The sequence below is a fragment of the Otolemur garnettii genome, unplaced genomic scaffold (genome assembly GCF_000181295.1).
Source record: "Otolemur garnettii isolate 467f Iridium unplaced genomic scaffold, OtoGar3 scaffold00223, whole genome shotgun sequence".
Classification (NCBI taxonomy): Eukaryota; Metazoa; Chordata; class Mammalia; order Primates; family Galagidae; genus Otolemur; species Otolemur garnettii.
Genome location: NW_003852618.1, coordinates 1,789,683 through 1,813,962, shown reverse-complemented (window position 1 = coordinate 1,813,962; position 24,280 = coordinate 1,789,683). Strand labels below are relative to the sequence as shown.

General features: G+C 36.8%; 1 protein-coding gene and 3 non-coding genes across 6 annotated transcripts in view; 3 read left to right on the top strand and 1 right to left on the bottom strand.

Moving 5' to 3' along the window:
* The window catches only part of ZNF184 (zinc finger protein 184), an 18,075-nt gene extending 9,901 nt beyond the window's left edge, over window positions 1-8,174 (bottom strand). The window contains exons 1-3 of one of the 3 annotated variants that reach the window (XM_003801843.3): window positions 7,791-8,174; window positions 7,355-7,500; window positions 3,174-3,241 (exon numbers count right to left, since the gene is read on the bottom strand). In XM_003801843.3, the coding sequence (XP_003801891.1) occupies window positions 3,174-3,241; window positions 7,355-7,361 (75 nt within the window). In that variant the 5' untranslated portion in view covers window positions 7,362-7,500; window positions 7,791-8,174. Of the gene's footprint in view, window positions 1-3,173; window positions 3,242-7,354; window positions 7,626-7,790 lie in introns of those variants that run through there. The other 2 variants (XM_023508105.1, XM_023508104.1) reach the window with 2 other exon arrangements.
* A 6,324-nt stretch (window positions 8,175-14,498) lies between these two features.
* Window positions 14,499-14,580, top strand: TRNAS-AGA. The gene has a single exon. It is a non-coding gene; the product is annotated as a tRNA-Ser (tRNA).
* Window positions 14,581-15,095: 515 nt separating this feature from the next.
* TRNAD-GUC lies at window positions 15,096-15,167 on the top strand. The gene has a single exon. It is a non-coding gene; the product is annotated as a tRNA-Asp (tRNA).
* Window positions 15,168-24,198: 9,031 nt separating this feature from the next.
* Window positions 24,199-24,280, top strand: TRNAS-AGA. The gene has a single exon. It is a non-coding gene; the product is annotated as a tRNA-Ser (tRNA).

The window sequence follows — 24,280 nt, the reverse complement described above, 5'->3', positions numbered from 1 at the left end:
AAATACTAAAAGAAAGAAATCTGTCAAACTAGAATTCAAAAACAAAGGCAAAATAAAAATAAAACCTTTTCTGGCATAAAAACCTGAAAGAATTCAAAACCAGTAGATCTACACTAGAAGAAGTGTTAAAGGAAGCCCTTAATCAGAAGAAAAATGATATCAGATGAAAATATGGATCTAATATCAAGGTTTCTCAACTTTGGCACTATTGATATTTTGGCGCTAGATAATTCTTTTAACTAATTGGGGGTGCTGTCCTGTATAGTAAGGCCTCAACCCACTAGATGCCAGTGGTACTCCCCATCAATTCATGTCAATTAAAAAGTTCCTGAATATTAATAAATGTCCCAAGGGGCAAAATTATTCCTGATTTACACAAAGGAATGAAGATCATCAAAAATGGTAACTACATCAGTAAATCTACACATTTTTTTCCTTATTACTTAAATCTTGTTCAAAGATAACTGACTGCTTAAATGAAAATAATAACCAAGTATTACAGGATTTATAACATATGTATAAATAATACATGTGGCAACAACAGCATAAAAACTATTTTATGGAAGGCAGAAATAGAAGTACACTATTGATTATTTATGAAGTAGGTATCACTTGAAGGTAAATGGTGATAAATTAAATATGTAAATCTACAGCAACAACATAGCAAAGAATTAGCTAGGCATTGTGGCAGGTGCCCTGTAGTTCCAGCTACTTCAGAGGCTGAAGCAGGAGGATCACCTGAACTCAGGAGTTTAAGTTGCTGTGAACTGGGCTGAAGCCATAGCACTCTAGCCTGGGGCAACAGAGTGAGACTTTTTCTCAAAAAAAAATAAAATAAAATGCCAAAGAATTATAATAAGAAGCCAATGAAGTAGATAAAATGGAATCATAAGAATATTCAATCCAAAAGAAGAATAGAGGGAAAAAAAGAACCAAGCCAATACAAATAATGAAAAAAACTGCAAGATAATAGACTTAAACTTAACCATATCATCACTCACATTACATATAATACTTTAATCATAAAATCATATTAAATATAAATGGTGTGAACACTACAGTTAAAAGGTAGACTGCCGGACTAGACTGAAAAAGAGCAAAACCCAATTACATGTTGCTTGTAAGTAACTCACTTTAAACATAAGGATATAAGTGAAAGATAAAAAAAATTACATGTTGCTTATAAGTAACTCATTTTAAACATAAAGATATAAATTAAATGAAAGATGAAAAAAGACAGACCATCCTGATACTAACCAAACACCAAAGTAAACTTCAAGGCATTAAAAAGATCATTCCTCAATGATAAAGGGACCAACTGATTAAGAGGCCATAACAGTCTTAAATACTTATACAACTGACAGAATTTCAAAATTTAGGAAGCAAAAACAGAATGGCAAGGAGAAATAAAGCCATAATGGCCTAAGATTTCAATACTCTTTTCACAGTAACTGGTAAAATATGACAATGGAAAATCAAGAAGGATATAAAAGACTTGAATAGCACTATTAATCAACTTTACCTAACTGATATCTGTGGTATACAGAATAATGGCCCACCCAAAGATGTCCATGTCCTAATCCTTAATATGTCACCTAAATATGGCAAAAGAGACTTGGTAAATGTGACCAAGTTAAGAACCTTGAGAAGGGAAAATTATTCTAAATTACATGGGTGGGCCCAATGCAGTCACAAGGGTCCTAGGACCTCCTGAGGTCCTGGGCTGGGGGACGTGGCAAGAGAATCAGAGAAAGAAATGTGAAGATAGAGGACAAGTCAGAGTCAGAGAAATACTTGAAGATGTCATAGTGCTGGCTTTAAAGATAGACAGGGATACAATCCAAAGAACCTACCAGCCCTCTAGAAGCTGGAAAAGGCAAAGTAACAGAGTCTCTCTTAGAGCCTTCAGAGGAAGGCAGCCCTGACAACCCAATTTGGACTTTTGAGCTCTACCATACAATAGTAAATTTGTGTTATTTTAAGCCAACTAATCTTATGGTAACTGATTACAGCAGCAATAAGAAACTAATACATCTGTAGAACACTCTACCTAACAATACCAAAATATACATTCTTCTTAGGTGCTCATTTATTACTTACCAAGATAGATCATAGTACAGACAAAAGAAAAGTCTTAATAAGTTGGAAAGGATTCAAGTTACACAAAGTATCTTCTCTGATTATAGACATGTTCATTCTCTTGATTGTAGTGATGGTTTCATGAATGTATAAATATGTCAAAATATATCAAATCACATACTTTAAATATGTGCAGTTTATTGTCACGATATGCCCCTCAGTAAATTTAAAAAAAAAAAAAAGAATATCAAAAGTATTTGAGCTGAAAGTGGCAAGATCTGGACTATTTCTTTGCTAAGAAGATTGTTGCAGGATAAGAAGTAAGTAGAAGGGAAAGTCCAAGAAGAAAAAAAAGACTGATTAAAAGAGGGCTTGAGGTTGATTATGGCTAATGGAGCAATTGTTACCTTTTTTGTCTAAGTTCTCAGTTATCAGCTTTTTCCTAAAACATTACCAGTTCATTTTTACTCCATTAAAAACCATTAATTGTTCACAAATGACCTACAGAGGAAAGCCTTTAACTTCTCATCCAAACATTCAAAGACTTTCACATTCTCACCTTACGCAACCATTTATTAATCACTTGCCAAAATAAACCATCTTCTCCAAATTTTTCTGAATCCTGTGTAACACCTACTAGTTCTTACTTGTGATCTTCTGCTTATAATCTTCTCCATACTTGTTTAAGTATCAAATGTTACCAATCCTTAGAAAAGTAACACAAGTGCCCCATTCTTCATGAAACTCTAACCCCTCCAGATCACATACATTTTTCTGTACTCTAATTTCCATAGTACCCACTTCACCTTTTTTTTCCAATTGCCTGTTTTGTTTTTCGGCAATCATCTTGGTCTATTCAAGTAAAAGATCAAGTTTTGAACTATGTTGCTCTTCTATCTCTGGAACATGAAGAAGTCAAGTGGTGAATGTATTAGTTAAAGATGGAGAGGCAGAGCTATAAATGAGATCACTGGGCAGATGAGAGCCCAGAATGAATTGCCAACATTGGTTTGTGGACAAAAATATCCCACTGCAAAAGAATGCATGATCTCATTCTAAGGAATAAAATGGAATTTCAGGAAATCCCAACTTACCTGAAAACTGGATGAAGGGAGTAGAGTATGCTCCCCCTGGAGAAGGGCAGAGTCTGGAGAGGACAGATCTAGGAAAGGAAGAAGCAGCAGCCATAATCAATTCTGTCCAATTTCGCTACTCCCAGCAAGCCATAAAGCCCATTTACTTTTCTATTTGAAAATAATATAGACTATGCCATTTCCTTTACATTTCAGAATTTTAAAAAAGATACTAGATAACTGGCAACTAGGGCACTATTTAAGATCTGCTTTAAGATTCAGTTTTGTCCACAGATACTTAGTCATATGGATCACACAACTAAACCTGCATTCCTCATTAAGTGAATCAAAATATTTCTGCTGCCTTTTCTCTGGTACATATAAAATATGAATAATAATAAATAATAATAATAAATAATAATAAAATAATCATATTACTTTCCAAAAGTCTTCATATGTCTTCTGAAAACTTGGTTGTTAATGCAAATTAAATATCATAGTGACATACTCTGTTTATACTACCCACCTACCAGAACATCTTAAATTACATAAACATAGTCAATGCTAATTGCTGGGAAGAACACAAAGCAGTGGGAACTTCTGCACATTGCTGTGAGGGGTGGGTCAATTTATCAACCACTTAGGAAAGTATACACTAAGTTAACCATATGTCTACCCTTGATTCAGCAATTTCATTCCTGTGTATATGCCCATAGAAATGCTTATGTCTATTAAAAGACTTGCACAAGAATGTTCATTGCAGGTACATACATAATATGAACAAACTAAAAACAACCCAAATGTCTTTCAACAGCAGAAGATATAAACAAACTGTTGTATATTCACATAATGGAATATTATTCTAAAATATCAGAGCTACTAACATAACAACATGAATAGATCTCATACAGTGTTGAGCAAAATAAGCCAGACACAAAGGAATGTGTATAGTACATGACTACATATATATTAAGTTCAAAACCAGACCAAACTGATCTCTAGTGATAGATGTTAGACTAGTGGTCGTCACCTCTGGAGGGATTACTGACTGGGCAGAGACACAAGAGAGACTTGTGGGGCATTAGAAACATTACATATCTTGGTTACATGAGCATATAGTTGTACATGTATAAAAGTTCATCAAGATGTACATTGTTCACTTAATATTTATGTGCTTTACTATAACATATAACTCAGTAAACAAAATGAAAACTTTGCTCTTGGGGAGGTTTATTCAGAGTAATGGTTGATAGAAAAGCCTGGTTCTAAGAACAACTCCTCTGATAATTTATCGTGTATATAAGTCCCTTGTTTTCTCTAGGCTTCAATTTCCTCATCTTTAAAAGTGTGAAGGCAAATGTCTCACAAATATGCTTTTTAAAATGCTCTTAAGGAGGAGAAATGATGGGGAAAACTAAATTCAGTGTTTCATTTCCACAAAGAAATATGCAAGAAGAATTTTCTCCCCTTTGAAGTTAAGTGTATGAAGATAGACCAGTGAGGGAAGATGTCTCTCTATATAAAACATGAATTGAAACATCAAGTATGAAAGAGACAAATAAGAGATGCTTAGTAAAAAACAAGAAAAAAACCCAAAATACATAAGGGCCAAGAAGGATATGTATGACTCCAGACACAAATACATGAGATAGGGGCAATAAGCCAAATGAATTTATACCTGATTTAAAAAGAGGGAAATACAGTCTTCTAGGTATTACCAAGACTTGTTGGGATGGAAGTCATAATCAGACTAAGACCCTCAAATTATATAACTTAAAAAAAAAATACCCAAAACTAAAAAGAGATTAAATATAAGAACATTGGGAAATAGAAGAATAAAAAGAAAAGCTAAACAACTGAAAGTTTATGTTCCCACATAACATTAGGGGGTCTAGATTGCACCATTAAGGTACAAAGATAGTCTCCTTGGGATACACCATGAGATGGGTCAGACCATCTGATTTTTAGGCCTAAGAATCAAATTCCAGAGAAATCCGACTGGCCTACTGTGGGTTTTATGATCAAGCCTTGGTTAAAATAAAGCTAGGTAAAATTTGCTGAAAATGATCTGATAGAAAAAGATAGACTAAGGGATGGGTTATTTTATGCAATGCAATAATCCTGACTATAAAACCTGATGGAAAATGTATATAAACCAAAAAGGAGGGGAAAAAAAAAAAGCAGCACCAGGGTGACAGGAGCATGCCATGGACAGCTTAGGCAAGTGAGGGTGATAAACACTGAGAAAACCTAGATGGTTTCAATCATCTGGATAAGTATATAAGTTTCATTTTGTAAAAAAAAAAAGTGTCAATCAAGAAATTCTCAATTCTCTTAATGGTGTCATGCCTCAGAAAGTAGAGGAAGCTTAAAGGAAATTATTACTCTTGACTCAGTTTTGGCCAGTATGGAAAAATTTTCCCAACAGAAATCTTAGGGAAAAAATGGAGATATTATCTTAGAGTTTTTAATGGTGAAAAAAAAATGCTGTATATAGGCAGATAGGTATCCAAGACTTTAAGAAAAGAAGATCAAGAGAATACTACCCAAAATCTTAATCTGAGGGTAAGATGCTTTTGATTCCAATAGAAACCAAGAGAACCAACAACAATAATAATTACAGAAACAAACTGTGTATTTACCTGGCACATAGTAAATACTCAGTAAGTGTTACAAATATTATGACTACAAGGGACAGAAGGTCAGGAAAGTTAACAGTAGCTACATAATTGTGAAAAATCTTTCCCCACCCTCAGGCAAGACTTTTAATGAAACCATTTTGGCTGATGTAATTCTGAGAAACTTAGAATTTAAAAGAACATCATAAAAGGACCTTAAGAGCAAAAAGTTGAGAAAAGTATAGCTCAAACCTACAGGAATAATATGGATAATGCTAAGACTTCTAATGATGTCATTTTTAACAGATGCAAGAAAAAGGACTACATGATAATAGGCTAAACCTAACCAGACTGCATAGGTATCCTAAAGAATATAAAGACAATGGCAGTGCAGAGGTAAGTCTAGAGTGACATGTAACATGGCTTTATACCTTATCTTGACTTGTTCAGTAACATGCAGGAAGAAACAGAGGAATACTCATCAGATTTACTAGCAACATAAAGTTGGAAACGATAATTGAAACACTGAATAAAAAAAATTAGGATTCATAATTACTCTGACAGCCTGAAACACTTGGCAAAAAATTGAGAAATCACAAATGTGAAGTCCTGAAATTAACAATAACACCAATCCATTATACAAGAATGGCACTGTCTAGTTCTCTGCAGTTTAAGTAAGAAAGATCAAGGTTTACAATATAATTTTATTCAAAGCAAACACAGTATGCTGTCAAACAGCAGAAGTATAATCCAAATCAAAAGAAGTAGTAGATCTTATCTTCACGTATTCCTCAAAGCACATGTAAAGAACTATGTTCAGTATTAGGCACTGCACTTCAAGAAAAATGCTGACAAGCAGGAGAGTTTTTAAAGAAGAGGTCTAAATTTATTACATGGACCTATCAAAGGAATTAAGGCTATACTGCTTAGAAAAGAATCTATAAGGAGGAATTTTAACAGGTAAATTCACATATTTGAATGGCAGCAATATGAAAAGAAAAGCACGTATTTTGCTTTGGGGGGCTAAGAACTAAGATCAACACAAAAATTACAGGGACATACTAATATAAGAGAAAGAAAGGAAAGAAAGAGAAGAAGTTTCGAAAGAAAGACAAGGAATAGACTGCACCCAAAATGGTAACTTTAATGTCATACTTGTTCTGGCACAGGACAAGGATCTGGCATCCTTGTTCTGGCATCTCTCAAGGATATTTCAAAACAGATTATTGAATTGAAGGGATGGATGATTGCCAAGATTTTTTTTTCTGACTACAAAATTATCATTCTAATATAATAATATTTATATGAGTAAAAGTCATATGGGGATCACAGATATTCTGAATCGTTGTTCCTTTTCATTACTCAATATGGAAGGTAGGAAAAATTAACTCTTCCCCCAAGTTTCTCCCTATAAGGTAAATAAGAATATGTCTCTGAAACGTAATTAGGTTTCCTTACTTATTCCTAAACATATTGTTCTTTCCTCCAGCTCTCCTCCCAGCTCTGACCTCCAGGATTTGATCTACCGTCGTGACTGTTCTCTAGCCTCTATCACCCCACTTTCCCCCGAATCGTCCCCATTACCTTCCATCTCAGGAGCTTATCTCATTCTTCTGGAACTTGGACACCAGGGTTCGCCAGGCAGCGTTTCTCCAGCTCGTACCGGTACTCAGATGTCCAGCTTTTCTTGCAGGGAATCTGAGCTCTTACACACGCTAAGGTTGTCTACCCTAAAAGACAGAGGATGGAGTCAGCAGCCTACGTCACACAATCACACCTCAGAGTCTTGCAGAGTGGCCAAGAGGTCTTACACAAGAGAAGTACCCAAAGAGAGCACTAGAGAGGCATGTGGCACTCAGATGGACAAAAAGAGTGGTGATCAAGTACGCAGGTTCAGGCTCATCTCCAAAAACCTTCTGGTGCCCATCGTAGAAGCTGGCCGGGAGCGCCCACAGATACAGCGCGTTCTCTGTGCACACTTGCGACTTAGACCCCTGGGGTCTGATACAGGAAGACACACCTGTTGCGGAGCGTAAAAGCTGGAAGGTGGATGAGCAGGGCGGGGCCCGGCACCCGACTTCCCTTTAGGCCGGAACAAAAGAACAAAGCCCTCTATGGATCAGGGCGGGACCGCCCGGCACAGAAGGAGGCGAGGTGCGCCCCCTTCGAGGACTCCCCAGCTTTCTCTTGCAGAGGCCGCTACAAGCGAAACCAGGTGACGTTACGCTCCTGGAAGGCTGGCAGTTGCCATGGTGATATCTGGGCTCCCCTCCCCCTACAGCGATCCACACCCTCGGCTCCTGGGTCCGGAAGCTCTGTGACAGTCACCAGACATTACGAAGGGAGCCCCAGCAGCTGGACTTCCAAAGCGCCAACCTCCTTCCACGCCTACAGTCGGTTTCAATGGTCACTTCCGGCCGTGCCGAGAGAGCCCCGCCCCGCACGCCAGCGGCCTTGACCCGTGCCCTGCCCGCAGGCTCACAGGACTACGCTTCCCAGAATGCTCCTCGACTATGTGTCGGAACTTCATTTCCCAGAGGCTGCGGCCAACGTGGACGTTCGAGTTGCGCAGTGCCTGGAGCTCTACCAGTCAATGATTTGCTCCTGATTGTTTCAAGCGTTAATTGTGTACAGAGTGGTCACTCTCAAACTTGCCTGACTGGACTATGAGAAATACACGGTCACACGCATAGAATTTTAAATCACAACCAAGCGTTTCACAATGCTTTATTACATGTTCTGCATTCTATGTTCTGTTCCTTTGTCGTTTTAAAAATACTGGCAGTTATCCATCGAAATTGCTAACATGACTCTCAATTGGGTAGCAACCATTTTAAGAAATACTGTGAGAAACCTGGAGGTTAGTGTTCCTATGTTTTACACCTTAGTTTTCCTTTTTACATGTCTGTGGCAGCCAGCACATAGCTGCAAGTGGAGCCCCAAACCAGTCTGGCAGTATGTCTTTGGCAGGGAAGAATTCAACAGTTTGGTAGGTTTTTGTATCTTTAAAGCTTTGGCCCTTGCACTTTACTGTGCCTCGGTGCACCCCTAGCATTTGATTTGGAGGAGCCAAGGTCAAGTTTCTCAGCGTATTGGCTGACAAAACACTAAACCTGGAAATCCTAATACTGAGCATATGAAAAACAAAGTTATATTCAAGGTAAAGAGAATAATATTTAGAAGTTTCTAAGAACAGAATTCAGAAAAGATCTGTGGGAATTTGAAAAGAATTTCGGGAAACAATGTCCTATTCTCAGCAGAGTATAGGAAGACATGGCACAAATGAAACTGGAAAACTGAGAGAACAGGTTTGTAATAAAAAGACACAAAGATAGATGCAAAGGGATAAAAACATAGCAAGTATATTTAAAATGCAGCAATGTAAAGTCATACTGGGGAAAAACTAAACTGATGTTTTTGAAAAGTGAATCACTTATGTATAGAATATTCTTTTAAAGCTTCGCCATGATTCCAAAGAAAAAAATTACTGAAACTAAGAGAAAATGATAGCTATGAAGAACAGAGGATAGAAAAGCCAACATATGGATAATTAGCAATCATAAAGGAGAGACCAGAGAAACCCAGGCATCGTTTGACAACACTCCTATGTGCCAGGCATCAGTCTAAGTGCTACACTTGATCTTAGCCAAAAGACCGAGAAGCGATAGAGTCTAAGTGCTTTACATCTATTAACTTACTAAAAAGAAATTGTTTTTTGAGACAGACTCTCCTGCTCCAGGTAGAGTGCTCTGGTATCTTCACTGCAACCTCAAACCTCAAACTCCTGGGCACTGACTGCTATGCCCAGCTAATTTTTTCTATTTTTGGTAGAGATGTGCACTCTTGCTCAGGCTAGTCTCAAAGTCCTGACCTCAAGAGATCTTCCCACCTAAACTGCAGAGTGCTGAGATTACAGGTGTAAGCCACCACACCTGGCCAATTTATCTAATTCTAATAAAATTGCTTCTTTGTTATTATTTCTACTTTATAACAAAGGAAACTGAAGCATGGGTAGGTTGAGTAAGATTTCTCAAGCTCACATAACTAGTAAACGGAGAAACTGGGACTTGAATTTTAGTAATCTGGTCCCAAGCACTCCCTCCTAATCTCTTAACACTAAGTTCATTAGTGAAGAGATACAAAAATCTCCTGCATTTTAGAAAGAATACATGTATATATTAACGTACTTCATAATGTTCCAGAAGAGAATGACAGAGATAGTGGGAGAGAGACCTAGGCATCTGTCAGCAAAGAAAATTTAAGACTACAAGGGTGAAAATAAAATTTCTATAAACAACCAAGAAAAAAAAGTGTAAAGGATCACAAGTCAATATGTCTATCTTCCTTTCACTAACTACACTAGAAGCTAAAAAGCAGTGGAATAATAACTGCAGAATTTCAGGAGCAATATCTGTAACTCAAGAATTTTATATCAGCCAAGTTTTCTTCCATATACAAAGTACATTTTAAAACTGAAAAAGTTTTAGATAATACCACTTTAAATTCCTTTATCTGGCCAAAGCGACTTTTTGTGGTAATTTCTTATGGCAGGCCTAGGAAGTTAATATGTATTTTGGTATTTGAGGAGTGGTGTGCTACTATACCAGATACCTGAAAATGTGGAAGTGATTTTGGAATTTGTTAATTAGTAGAAGCTGAAGAATTTTCAGGCACATAAATTTTAGAAGCCTAGATTGCCTTGAAAAGAAGGTTGATAGAAATGTACTAGTAGTGAGGAATACGGTAGAGAAAGGTTCATTCATCTTAGAGAATGCATATATTGTCATGAATAGACCATCAGTAAAAAAAGAAAAATGAATATTTAAGAGAATGAAAAGACAAAACATACACTGGTGGAAAATATTTACAAACACATCCAGTAAAAAAACTGATATCCAAAATATAAAAAGAATACTTAAAACAGAACAATAAGAAAATAAGCAAAGCACTTAAAATATAGGCTAAAGCTCTTAACAGACACCTAAAGAGGCTATATAGATGGTGAACAACTATATGAAAAGATGTTCTACATCATATGTCACCAAAGAAATGCAAATTAAAGCAATAGTGGCGTACCATCACATGCCTAGCAAAATCTAGAACCTCAGCAACTTCACAAATTCTAGGAAGAACGTATAGCAACAGAACTCTTATTTCATTGCTGTTGAAAATGCAAAATGGTACAGCCACTTTGGAGGACAGTTTGGTAATTTCTTACAAAACTAAACATACTCTTACCATAGGACCTACCAGCTTTGCTCATTGGTATTTCCACAAAGGAGTTGAAAACTTATGTTCATACAAAATCTTATTCATCCAAACATAAGAATGTTTATAGTAACTTTATTTATTTATTTATTTATTTTATTTTATTTTATTTTTGAGACAGAACCTCAAGCTATCCCCCTGGGTAGAGTTGGAACTCCTGGGCCCAAGCAAGTCTCCTACCTCCGCCTCCCAAGCAGCTGGGACCACAGGCACCTGCCACAATGCCAGGCTATTTTTTGGTTGCAGCCATCATCATTGTCTGGCAAATCTTGGCTGGATTCAAACCCACCACCCTAGGTGTATGTGGCTGGCGCCCCAGCCACTCAAGCCACAGGCACCGAGCCAGTAACTTTATTTATAATTGCCAAAACTGATAACACTAAACCCTAATGTAAACTCTGGTCTTTAGTTGGTAGTAATTTATAAATATTAACACATCAATTGTAGCAAAAGTATGAAATTAATGAAAGATTTTAATCATAGGGAAAACTGGGGGGGTGGAGGAAGAGAAAGAGCATAAAGTGGAACTCTCTGCTTTGCACTGAATTTTTCTGTAAATTTAAGATTGTTCAAAAATATGAAATCTATTAGTTAGAATGATATGAATGTTAAAAGTACCTCTCTTAAGGTCTCAAAAAGAAATGAAAAAAATGGACTAGAAAATGAAGAAATGGTGGTTCTTGTTATAAAGTGGCAGAAACTTTGCCAAATTGTATGACTGAATGAAAAACAGAACTTGTGAGTGATGAACTTTACTATTTAGTTGAGATTTCCAAGAAAAGTATGGAATGTGCAGACTGTTTTCTCATTGCTGCTTGCATTTACAGTAAAATGCATAAAGAAATAACTCTTAAGCTAAAAAGAACCAGCACTAGATGATTTGGAAACTTTTCAACCATACTTTATGCAAATGAGGTTTTCAATACATATTGATGGTAACAGGAAGTTATACATAGAAATTCAGTGATTTCTCTGTATATTCTTATCAATTGAGTCTATACATAAAAAGATAAACAACAAAACAACCATAAGAAGTAGCATATAGTTGCTCACTGAGTGTACAGGCAAATACTTATTGAACACCTGCTACATGCCAAGAAATAGTATCTGCAAAGAGGATAATCTAGTGAATGAAAGCCAAAGTTTATTGAATTTTTGTTACCAATCTCTATTTTAAACATTTACTTGAATTAATTCATTTGATTAACTCAAGGTGTCAAATAGAGAACAGAAAAAATTCAAATTCACAGAAAATGCAAAAATTAATAATTTATATAGTCTTCCTTGTTAATGTGTCATTTGGCACAATAGGTAGGATTTTGGTAGCAAACAAATTTTTTTACTCAAAAAATACACAATTAATATCTTGGTGTGTCATAAGTATTAATCTGTATCATTTTAGTTGCAGGAAAAAATATATCCTCCTGGTGAAGAATGTTTAAAAGAAAAGTATTTACAGAAATTTAACAAATACACAAAAGCATATGAAAGTGCTCAATAGGTTTACACAAAGCAAACAGCCCCACATACCTAGCACTCAATTTTAGATATAATACCATTATCAGAATCCCAGATAGTCCTCTTAAAGGAAATAGGACTTCCTAGTCACTACCTCCCAAGGATAATCACTATCTTATCTTCTAATACCATAGATTAAGTTCATCTGCTTTTGAACTTTCAATGAAAGAGAATGCACTATAGAGGATGTCCCATCAGTCGCCATACATACATACATATTTGCATGCTTGATAAAGATGTACACAATGTGCATGAATTATGGATGAATTCTGGACAATTTTTATAGCATAACTTATATGAACATTTGACTGCCCTATCAAAACTGCTTCAAGTCTGTCCCCTCAAAATAGTCTTTTAAAAAAAAACTGCTGAATTCTTATAGTCCTCTTTTGAGCTTATAGGGGAGGAAAAATATTTTTTTCTGTCCTCCAGAGTTGGACATTTGAGACTGAGAAATAAAGCTGACAAGAAATAGATTAACAGCAGAAAAAGCATATAAATTTATTATGTGTATACGAATGAGAGGGAGGAGTCTCACGAAGGAGTAGAAGCAAAGAAGGGCCAGATGATTAAAGCTTAAATAACATTTTAAGCTGCTGAAAGAAATAGGGGCTTGAAGGCTCCTGGAAGGTTGTGGTGAGAACCTATCAGAGGGTGAGGAAGAAATGCCCTTGCAAACAAGTCTTACCTTATTATGCAGATAAAGTCTCTCAGGTAGCAGCCCTCAGAACTAGGCAAAGAATAGAAGAATAGAAATCTGCTTGGGCATGGTGTCCTGAGCTTGAAGACAGCCTCTGGTTAATGTGGATGCTAGGGAGGGAATTCATGGTAATCTCATTCCTTCTGAAATAACATCCAGATAACAGAGATCTTGGTTCTGAAACTCCTTGGTTCAGAGACTGCTGCTTTAGTTCGAAGAATTCAGCAAGTCAAGTCATACTTTTGGCATTCGTTTTCTGAGTCATAACAAGGCTCCTTTGAAGATCTCTCTTTCTCCTTCCCTCTCTTCCTTCCCTTCTTTCTCTTCTTCCATCATCCTCCTCCTCCTTCCTCTTGCTCCTTCCTACCCCCTTTTTCTTTCTCTCTTCTCTCTCTCTTCTTGTCTCTCTTCATCTCTTATCTATTTAGATAAAAAGATTTCTTCGCTTGCGATCATTTTTCTCTTAAATTAGTACACAGTAGACAAAACCCTGAATGGCTCAGGAAAACTTTACGACTGGCAATCCTAAAACCAAAAGCAAGAAGAGGAAAAGAAAACATACCGCGTTGGTTAAATTTCAAGAAAAGGAGAGCCTGCCTTGGCCAAAGATCAAACTAGGACCTTCCTTTTGGAAAGTAAGTTGGTCCCATAGGAACTCATAAACTATGTATAAATTTCCTTCTTAACTAGAATGTAGCATGGAAGCGCATTGTGGAAATGCAAGGTACTATGCAAATGCAACGGGATTGACGCTCTCTTAGGACTGATGTGGGCCTAAGAGCAAGGAGGAGCAAGGAAGGAGCTTAGGGTGCTCAGAGCAACGAGGAGCAAGGCAGAATTTTCTGGCCCTCCACCTGAGACACGAATCAGAAGTAAGACCCTCCTTGAAAACCATTAGCATTCATCTAGGAGCCTCTATGACTGCAAGGTCCGATCAAAAGCTATACTTGGTCTGCTTCCTTGCAAGGTGTATTTGGTTGCAAGTGAGGGAAGTACTGAAGCCTCACGTTGTCTGGAAATGCTATTGCTAATACCATGAGGATTACCCACGGCTGCCCGAAGGAGGTTTGCCTTCTTTATCTAACATGCACTTCCTTCACCTGAAAGTTTCTATTCAAACCTTGCCAAGCACCGTTTCTTGCTCAGGAAACTAATTTTTACAGTATTTTCTTCTTTTAATTTTGTCCGATGTTAGCTAGTAGAATTTCTCGTTCACAGTTTGAAGTGCCTTACCGTGGTCATGTAGTCGTGGCCGAGTGGTTAAGGCGATGGACTAGAAATCCATTGGGGTCTCCCCGCGCAGGTTCGAATCCTGCCGACTACGGAGGGACTTTTTACTTCACTGTACACGCCCAGCGAAGAAACCAGCACTTAAATTTGACTTTTAGCTAGGGGGATGGGGGAAACTCATGATGCAGCTTGAGAATTTTACTCTCTTTTTTCTCAGCGGAACGCAGGCATCGGCCCCGTCTCTGTATTTCCTGCCTTCAAAACCCACCCCGGTGGAGTCCAAGGACGCTTCTTGCAGGTTTTGCAATTCCCTTCTATATTCGCGAGAGCTCAAATGAGTAGACAGGAACCAGAGGGCTAAAAGCCAGAGAGGGCATTTTTTCCTTTTAAGGTTCTCATAAAGTGCCATCGCTGGCCGTCCGGTCGTGCTGGTCTATTCTGGAGTGGGGGGAAATTGGAGTGGACTGAAGACTGGGCGCCGACGCGTTTGACTCAGAAGCTGAGTCACAGTAAGTAGAATCGGTAGAAAAAATGCGCCAATTATTGAGTAAAAAATAGGGACAATGAGTAATTTCATGGATGCTTCCTGTAAGCCCTTTCGTCGCTTATTCCTCGTTAGTATAGTGGTGAGTATCCCCGCCTGTCACGCGGGAGACCGGGGTTCGATTCCCCGACGGGGAGGCAGTGATCTTTTTAGGAAATCATAGCTAAGGAAATGCTGGACTTAGTGGAGTTCCTTTACCGAAATACTCATTGTTAAAACCGCGAGATATAGGAAGCAACTGAGTCGGTAATAGTAAAACCAAGAGAAAAATAACTCTACGTTGAAGAAAACAGGTGGGCACTAGGTTAACTCACTGATCAAATCAGTATTAGGATAAATCAACATTATATATCTCATTGAATTATGTAGTTAGGAGAAACAACATCACTTTTTGTGATATTCCTGGCAAAAATGAATAATCCAGATCAGAGAAAACATCACACAAGCCCAAAGTGAGGAACATTCTACAAAATAACCGGCTTGTACTCTTCAAAAATAGCAATGTCACAAGACACAAAGAAAGCCTGACTAAATATTACACATTAAAGAAGACCATAAACATGACAGCGGAATACAACACATAATCTAGAGTTTTTCTCTTGTTACAGAAGATGTTATTGAAACACTTGGTAAAATCAGAATGAAGTCCATAGATTAAATAACACTATTAGTGCTAATTCTTGATTACATTACTTGTTCTATGGTTCTATAACAGAATGTCCTTGTTTAAAAGAACACAAATTTACAAACTACACACACATTTAAGGGGGAGGAGGTATGTGTCTTTGAACTCTCAAACAGTTAAAAAAAAGACATGTATAGGTATATGAGAGATAGAAGAAAAAATACAGTAATATGCTAAATATGCTAACATTAGGGGGATGGTAAGGGGTACCCAGGAATACTCTGGATATTATTTTTGTAATGTTTCTGTCAGTCTAAAATTGTTTCAAAATAGAAACTTACAAGAAGAAAAAGTAATAGCCATAAATTAGAAAATACTAAAATTTAAATGCTCAAGTATACACTTTTAACAATAAGCATGAAAGAGGTGATGAATAGATTAATGAATAGGAATTTAGAACTGTTGAAGGAATGAGATTCAAACATTATGAATAAGCAAGAAAATTCCTAATGTGAGAAAAGCTAAATTAGGAATGAATGCCTAAGACAACATTGATAATGACTACCTTTTGGGATATGAAAACAAAATGGTAGGACAATTCAAAACAGCAATAAATTTTAAGATTGGGAGGTGTGGCAAATCCAAATTATTCTATGCTCCCTTATAGAATAAAGTTAGCATTAAAATTATACCCAATATATACGATAGAACAATGTCAAATGGTTGAATGCTAAAATCACTATTTCTGTGAACCATGGTCAAAACCAAACAGCGTTGTTCTTTTAATGAAGGAATATTCTCCCAGCATATGAGGTCTGTCCAGAAAGTATCCAGCCATTGTTTTTCATGTTTTGCATATTGCATGGCTAGATACTTGCTGGACAGAACTTGTATAACAATAATTCTGAGATTTTGTTTTAAAATTAATTATTTATTTAAAACATTAATTATTTATGTTCTCTCATAAAATTTGGGTAGTCAAATTTAAAAGTTAATATTATTGTGTAGCAGTATCAGTCAATAGATTTTTTTTCAGTAACACTGCTGCACAGTTGAGGGATTGATGTCTCATCATTTTCCCTTAGCATTGATTGTATTTCATTTGTCTCTGTTACTTCTTCCCTTCATAAAGAAAATTTTCTTTATTTTATCTACAGGAAAAATGATTCTTCATGGATAAGAAGTATAAACCAACTGTTTTAAGCCACTGACAAGCAATCAACACAAATTAGCCTTGAGAGAAGGGAAGCACATGATATGAGTTACACATCCACAGGGCTTTCTTTCTGTGGGTATGTTCTATACTTGCACGTTTTAGCATAAAACTCATGTGAAAAGAAGCAGTTAGGGGCTACCAAAGTGCACAGAACCTGATGGTCAAATTTCAGGTGATAAGGGAACTGCAGAGAAGAATCTCAAATTTCTATGACTCTCCTTATGTCACTAGCTAATTCCTAGTTTGTACATACACAGGAAGATGTTCCAAGGCTGTAGAAGAAAGCAGCTGGAAGACTAATCATACGTAGAGATTCAGCAGCTGCATGGTTCTAGGTAGACAGAGGTTATAGTTCATGCTTCTGCCAGTTGGAAGGGCCTCAGTCAAATGGCTGTCATTTGAGACTTCAGTACATTAACCCTTAGCTGTGACAAACCCTAGTTGTAAGCACCACATAGAAAGAGTAAGGGCTGTTTTCACAGTAAGAAAAACCTAACCTAGACAAACTATAACAAAGCTCCAACCTTTGTGTATTCCATAATTTTTGGAAATAAAACAACACATGTCTCTATAATCTATGAGTCAAAGAAGAAACACAATAGAAATTTTAAAATGTTTTGAGCTGAATGGTAATGAAAATAAGACATACCATGATTTGTCTGATGCATTTAAAGCTATTTTTGGAGAGAAATTTTTACCTTTAATTGCATATGTTAGAACAATGGAAGGTTGAAAATCAGTGATCTAACTCAAGAAGCTATAAAAAGGTAGCAACTTAAATGCAAAACGTAGAAACTATTTTTAAAAGCACAGAATTCAATAAAATGAAAAGTAGACATCTGTCAAAGAAAATCAAATAAGGATTGGTTCTTTTGAAAAGATTGATAAAGTAGATGAACCCTGAATAAGACTGCCTTTTAGGAAACATGTAAATATTAGCATTAGGAATGAAATCAATGATATGTATACATATTCTAAAGCTATTTTAAAAATAAGAAGTATCATAAACATCTTTATGTCTATATATGTGAAACATTTAAGAAAATGGACACATTTCTTAAAAAACAAAATATATTACAACTGACACAAAAAGCAATAAGAAATCTGAATTGTCCTATACCTATTACAAAAATTAAACCCATAATTTAAAGAGCCACTTATAAACACCTCCAGGCCTACATAGAGTCACTTATGAATTCTTCTATACAAATAAAAGATAAATAATACCAATAGTTCAGAAATCTTTCCTGAGAATAGAAAGAGACTATAAGAACAGAATATTATGGCTATTATTTCTTGTAAAACATTTAACCAAAAAATCAGCAAATCAAATCTTTTTTTAAAGTTAAAACATTATGACCAAATGGGACTTATTCTAGGAGTGAAAAAGGGTTTAGCATTTAAAAAATGTAATTTGCCACATTAATAGAATGCAAAAAGTAAATAAGTATTTTAATAGATACAGAAAGAGAATTTGATAGAATTCAACAATCCGTGATATTAATATTGGAAATGAAGAAGTAAGGTTGCTATCACTTGCAGGTAACATGATTATGTGTTTGCAAAATCTCCAAAATCTACAATTTACTTGAACCAATAAATGAAAACAAGTTTGCTAGACATAAAAACCAATGAGTTTATATGAACATGTTGTATTCATAAATACACACAAAAAATAGACAATAAGTTTTTAAAATGTCATTTCAAATAGCAAGAAAACTATCAACAATCTAATAACAATAAATATATAAAAATGTGTAAGAGTGATACATTAATAGCTCTCCAAATCACTTTGCAGAGACTTTTTAAAATATCTAAATAGAGAAATATATGTATAACATATTCATTGATTGAAAGTCTCAGATTAAATGTAATTGAAACAGTACTTTTGGTAGAATATACATGTTGTTTCTAAAATGCATGTGCATTTCCCGCATAAATGCATTAATGTATACATAATCTATGTGTTTATGATTTAATAAAAAAATAAAATAAAACAAAATGTATGTGCACGTGGAGACAACATAGAACAGCTAAGGACATCTTGCAGAAGAAGAAATCTGAAGAACTTACTACCACATAGCAAGATTTATTTTAAAGATGTACTGATTAAGAAAGGTGTTACTGGCATAAAGATAAACAAAAAGACAATGAAACAGCATAGATGTCTGCATATAAAACCACATATATATGACAAAGTATCACTGTAATTCAATGGGGAAAATGATAGATTTTGAAAAGATGGTGCTGAATCAACTGGATAGACAAGGGAAAACAAAGTGGACATCAAGGATAGACAAGGGAAAACAAAGTAGACATCAAAGTTTGCCTCAAACTGTTCTTTAAACTTATTCAAGATTGGCTTGGCACTTGTAGCACAGTGGTTACCATGCCAGCCACACACCCTGAGAGTGGCAGGTTTGAACTCACCCAGGCCAGCTAAACAACGACAACTGCAACAAAAAATAACCAGGTGTTGTGGCGGGCACCTGTAGTCCCAGCTATTTGGGAGGCTGATGCAAGAGAATTGCTTAAAGCCCAAGAGTTGGGGGTTGCTGTGAACTGTGATGCCACACTACTCTACCGAGGGCAACACAGTGAGACTATCTCAAAAAAAGAAAAAATAAATAAACTTATTCAAGATGGATTAAAGACCAAAAAGTGCAAGATAAAACAATAAAAGTTATGAAGGAAAATGGGAGACTATCTTCATGAACTTTTATTTGGCAAATACTTCCTGAATAATAAGCACAAAAAGCAATAACCATAAAAGATTGCTAAATTGGCCTATTTTAAACTTAAGAACTTTAGCACAACCAAAGACAACAATGTGAAAAAGCAAAGCACAGAGTGGAAGAAGATATTTGTAAGATATAATACATATATGTGGCAAAGAACTCATGTCTAGGATATATAAAGAACTCCTTAAAATCAATAAGAAAAAGACTATAGGCCATAAATCAGATGGTGGAGCCTGAGTAGAGTCTCCTGGGGAAATGGCTGATATGCTGGCCACTTACAGTGGATACTCTTTCAAGGACAGCAACAATCAGCTTCCTCTCAGTAATACTGATATGTTCTTTATAATCCTCTTAGAAAACCACCCACTATTTTGGCAGAATATTTCAACTTTAATGTCCGTACAGAGTTTATAGTATATTGGCAGTAACTATTTCCATCTTCTTCAAGAGAGCCTTAGTGGACTACAGAGGCCAGAAGTAAAAGTACATTTCCCTAACTCTTGCAGTTAGGGTTCTGGTTTTAAGCTTTGCCTTGGAGTTTTCAAATATGGAAATAAGGCACCTTATATTTCTGTTATTTTTTGTTCACAAACATTGTCATGGACTCATTGGGATTTTCTGCAGAGGAATGCAAGAGTGAATTGCAAATTGCAAATGCAAGAGGAATGCAATTGTTTAGTAATTGACATCTGAAAAGCATGGTGTGCTCTGGAACATGTGACTCTCAAAGTATGGTTCCCAGGCTGGGGGCAGTGGCCATTAGCAACTTGTTTTGAGATGTAAATTGCTTTCTGAGAGGTTATTCCAAAAATGAGAGGTTATTCCAAGATATGAACAAAGGGAAAGGGAGTCCAGGTTCTGGGAAATGTGGTCTTTACTTACTCCAGGGCAAATGGGCTGAGTTGGAAAAGGAAGTCCGCACTTGGGTTAAGGATGGGGGGGGGGGGCTTGGGGGTTGATATACTCATTCTTTTCTGATGTACTCATTCTTTTCTGAGCAGGACTTATGCACTTGTTTCTGTTGAACTTGCTTTAGATTCTATTTGTGGAGTCCCTGCCCTTGGCCCTGTCACTTCTGACTGCTGTTTGTTTTCTTTAGAGTCTGAATTTGTCAATTTGGCATCTACTGATCATCTATTAATCATGGGGCCAGACTATAGCCAACATTGTATACATCTCCAGAATTCACAAACCAAGCCAATATTTCCCCTACTCTAAATCAACCAAAGGCCAAATACCTCTTAACTAGGATAGTCCCTCTATCCCAAAGCCTGCCAAAATTTTTGAAAGTAGCCAATCCGAAACTGTTTACTCTTGTTGCCCGAACAAGGAATCCATCTACTTGTCACCCAAGCCAATCTATGGAGAAGCAGATGAGGGATCAACGGTTTCACTTTTATTTACAGAAAAGCCAACAAGTTGGAGGGCAGCGGGGATGCCTTCCCAAAGAACTGCTCTCTTCTCCTGTTTCTTCTTGTTACTTTAATGCTCTCACAGTAAGGGGAAACATCAGCAATGTTATTAATCATAGTAACGACAATAATGACATTAATTGATTCCCCTCATAGGTTACACAATATCTTCCTATTTGTAGTTAGTCAACTCTTCACTGGGTAGCATAGGGTCCCCTGAGTCCTTGGCTAGTACCATGGCATCCAGTCTCCCAATTTATCTATGACAACAGCCTTGGCAATGAATAAACAATCTCCAGATGACAGCACATAGGCTCGTTCAGCCTTACCAGGGCCTGTCCAAACATGCCCTGTGTGTAATGATTTTTAGGATAACAATAGCTGCCATCACCCTGACCTGCCTTACCTTTCCTGTGGCAACCCCAGTGAACACTGCAGATTATGCCTTCCACACATGTCTATCTCCTCACTGACACTGGTACTTCCTCATGTGGCCTTGCCTGGTGGGCTATGCTTTTCCATTCTAGGGAACAACAACTAACATTAACAATTTATTTCAATGGCATTGACCTCTCTGTGTATTCACTCACTCATCTTTATAACTTAAGACCTGAGCACGAATCATTGACTGACTTGCTTTCTTTCAGAAATCAGATTTCCTACTACATTTTGAGAGCTACTGCCCTAGAGAGAACTTCACTATTGCAGAAGCTTCCTAATGGCTGAACTCCAGTTCCCCAAAGTTAACAGTTCCGTTGGAAGCATCTTGATTTCCTAATTGCTTGATTGTGGAGACAGTAACAGGCCCTTTGAAGACTGTGTCTTTGGGGGTTGTTTGGGAGTAATTCCTGCAGGCTGGAATTAGAACTGACATCTCCCTTCATACCTCTCTTCTAAAAATTTTATAAGCTTCTGTATTCTTTATTAATCCTTTTTCCTTAAAATAGCTTGAAAGGTCTTTTAAGTAAATTTTTAATTGAAGTGTTGATATAACATTGATACAAGAAATACATAAGCCATAATTATGCAGTTTAAGACATTTTCATAAAGTGAACTCAGTCCCAGACTGAGACACAGAACCATTCCCCCATACCCAGCAGCTCTTCTCATGGTCTTTTTCAGAGTTACCACCTTTAACAATCACCTTCCTGATTTCTAACACTGTAGATTTGTTTGGTCTGTTTTGAAGTATAGTATCTGTAAACAAAATCATGTATGCCTTTGTGCCTGGCATCACATCACTGTTGTGGTTCTGAGATTACTCCTATTTATGTGTAATTGAAATTCTTTAATCTTATTGCTGTACTATTTTTTGTATGAAAAACAACTATTTATCCTTTCTGTTGTTGATGGGCTTTGGACTGTTTTCAGTTTGAACCTAGAACAACTAGAATCATTACACGCATCTAATTTTGCAATGCTTTTTTTAGTCCATCCATATAATTGCAGAGGAAAATAAACAAGGTTGAAGCCATCAAGAATCTCTGCCCATTTTATTCTAAGTACTACAAAAAAGGATTAATTCAATAAATTCAGTTTTTATTAATATTAATCACAGTAATTTTCATTTTTTGCTGGGATTTTTTAAAGCATGACAATGTTCTGGTATTCTTAATTATTTAACCTCCTTTAAACTAGAATTTCAAAGAATTGGGTCAGTCTTGTCAATTACAACAGAGTTGAAAAGCCAGAGGGAAAAACACTCAGGGCACAAAACATTGCTCCAAAAATAGTTTTCTGCAAGCCTGGCAGATGAATCAACCAGTCGTATCTACCAGCCAATTAAACAATCTGCTGCAACTCTAAGACTAGTTTTGCTCATGCTATCATTTACCTATCAGAACTTGTCAGCTCCTCAAAATCTTATTAGTATCAGTGAAATTTCTCAAAGATAAATATGTAACATTTTTCCTTTTTATTAAACCTCTAACCTTCTCTTTGTTCTTGAGATATACTGAAGTCTGCCTGTATGTTCCAAATCGCAATTATTTTCTCTCAAATAAAACGTTTCAATGTCAAAAGTTCGTCTCTATATTTCTTTGACAAAAAGAATTTAACTAAATGTTATATGCTTGTTAAAAATGTGCAGACCAAATTAAAAGGATGTGATATAACTAATGATGGCAACACCTATATCACAACTTACATTGTACTTTAAATTTGCGTTTAGTCATGTCATAACTTGACACGGGTTTGAAGTATTTGTGATTAAAATTTGTTTTGATAGGAAAGACAGTTCAAATAATATACTGCCCAATTAGATATAGGGGCTGGCTGCCCTACCCCAAACTCAGCTTATTACGTCTCTCAGAACAGACTCCCGTCCACTAAACCATAGGAAAAGCAATCTCTCTTCTTCCCTCTTCTCCTGACTTCACTCTTCTTTTATCGCTCTCCTCCCTTTCCTCTCCTCTGTTTAGACGTTACAATACATCCCTCTGTCATCTATCTGTGTCTTCTTTTCTTTCCCTCCTCTTTCTCCCCCTTCTCTCCGTCTCCGCCTTCTTTTAAAAATTAGATTAAGACCCTCAAAGCAGAGTACACATAATCAGTTTGAGGTCTTGGGAAAACATCATGATTGAGAGATTAACGTCGAAATGTAAGAGGGAGAAAAATTTGGTTTGAATTGGTTAAATTTAAGAGAGGGAGCCTCTACATGGGCCAGAAACCAAAGCGTAGCAGAAGTCTGAAGGCTTACCAATATTACAGCGAGGGGACACAGAGGAGGGAGATTTTTCTACCTAATTTTTTAGGCGTTTCGCCTGGGACACAAATCACCAGAAGCGTTTCCGTGTCTGGAATCCACTACGCTAGAACCCCTCCTTGGGCTCAGGGAAATCCGAACATCCAGAGCTAGAGGGACCTGACTCTCTCTCTGTACCGTGTGGGCTTGGTGCCTGGCGGGAGTCTTGGACCCGACAGGCACTTCTAGCACGGTGTTATCCCACGGACGTGAAGTTTGCAGGAAACGCTCACGTTTATGTGATCAGGGCTCTTGCCTCTCTAGTTCCAGTGTTCTTAATTCCCAGGGATGTGTGAAAGGTTGACCTCCTTTTCTAAAATTCTCATTTTACCTGACCATTTCCACCAGACTAACTCATCACAGGCAGAAGTTTGCACACATCACCTGCTACATGATTTCATCAACACATCAAAGTTTGGGTGCCAACAGCTGTAGTCGTGGCCGAGTGGTTAAGGCGATGGACTAGAAATCCATTGGGGTTTCCCCGCGCAGGTTCGAATCCTGCCGACTACG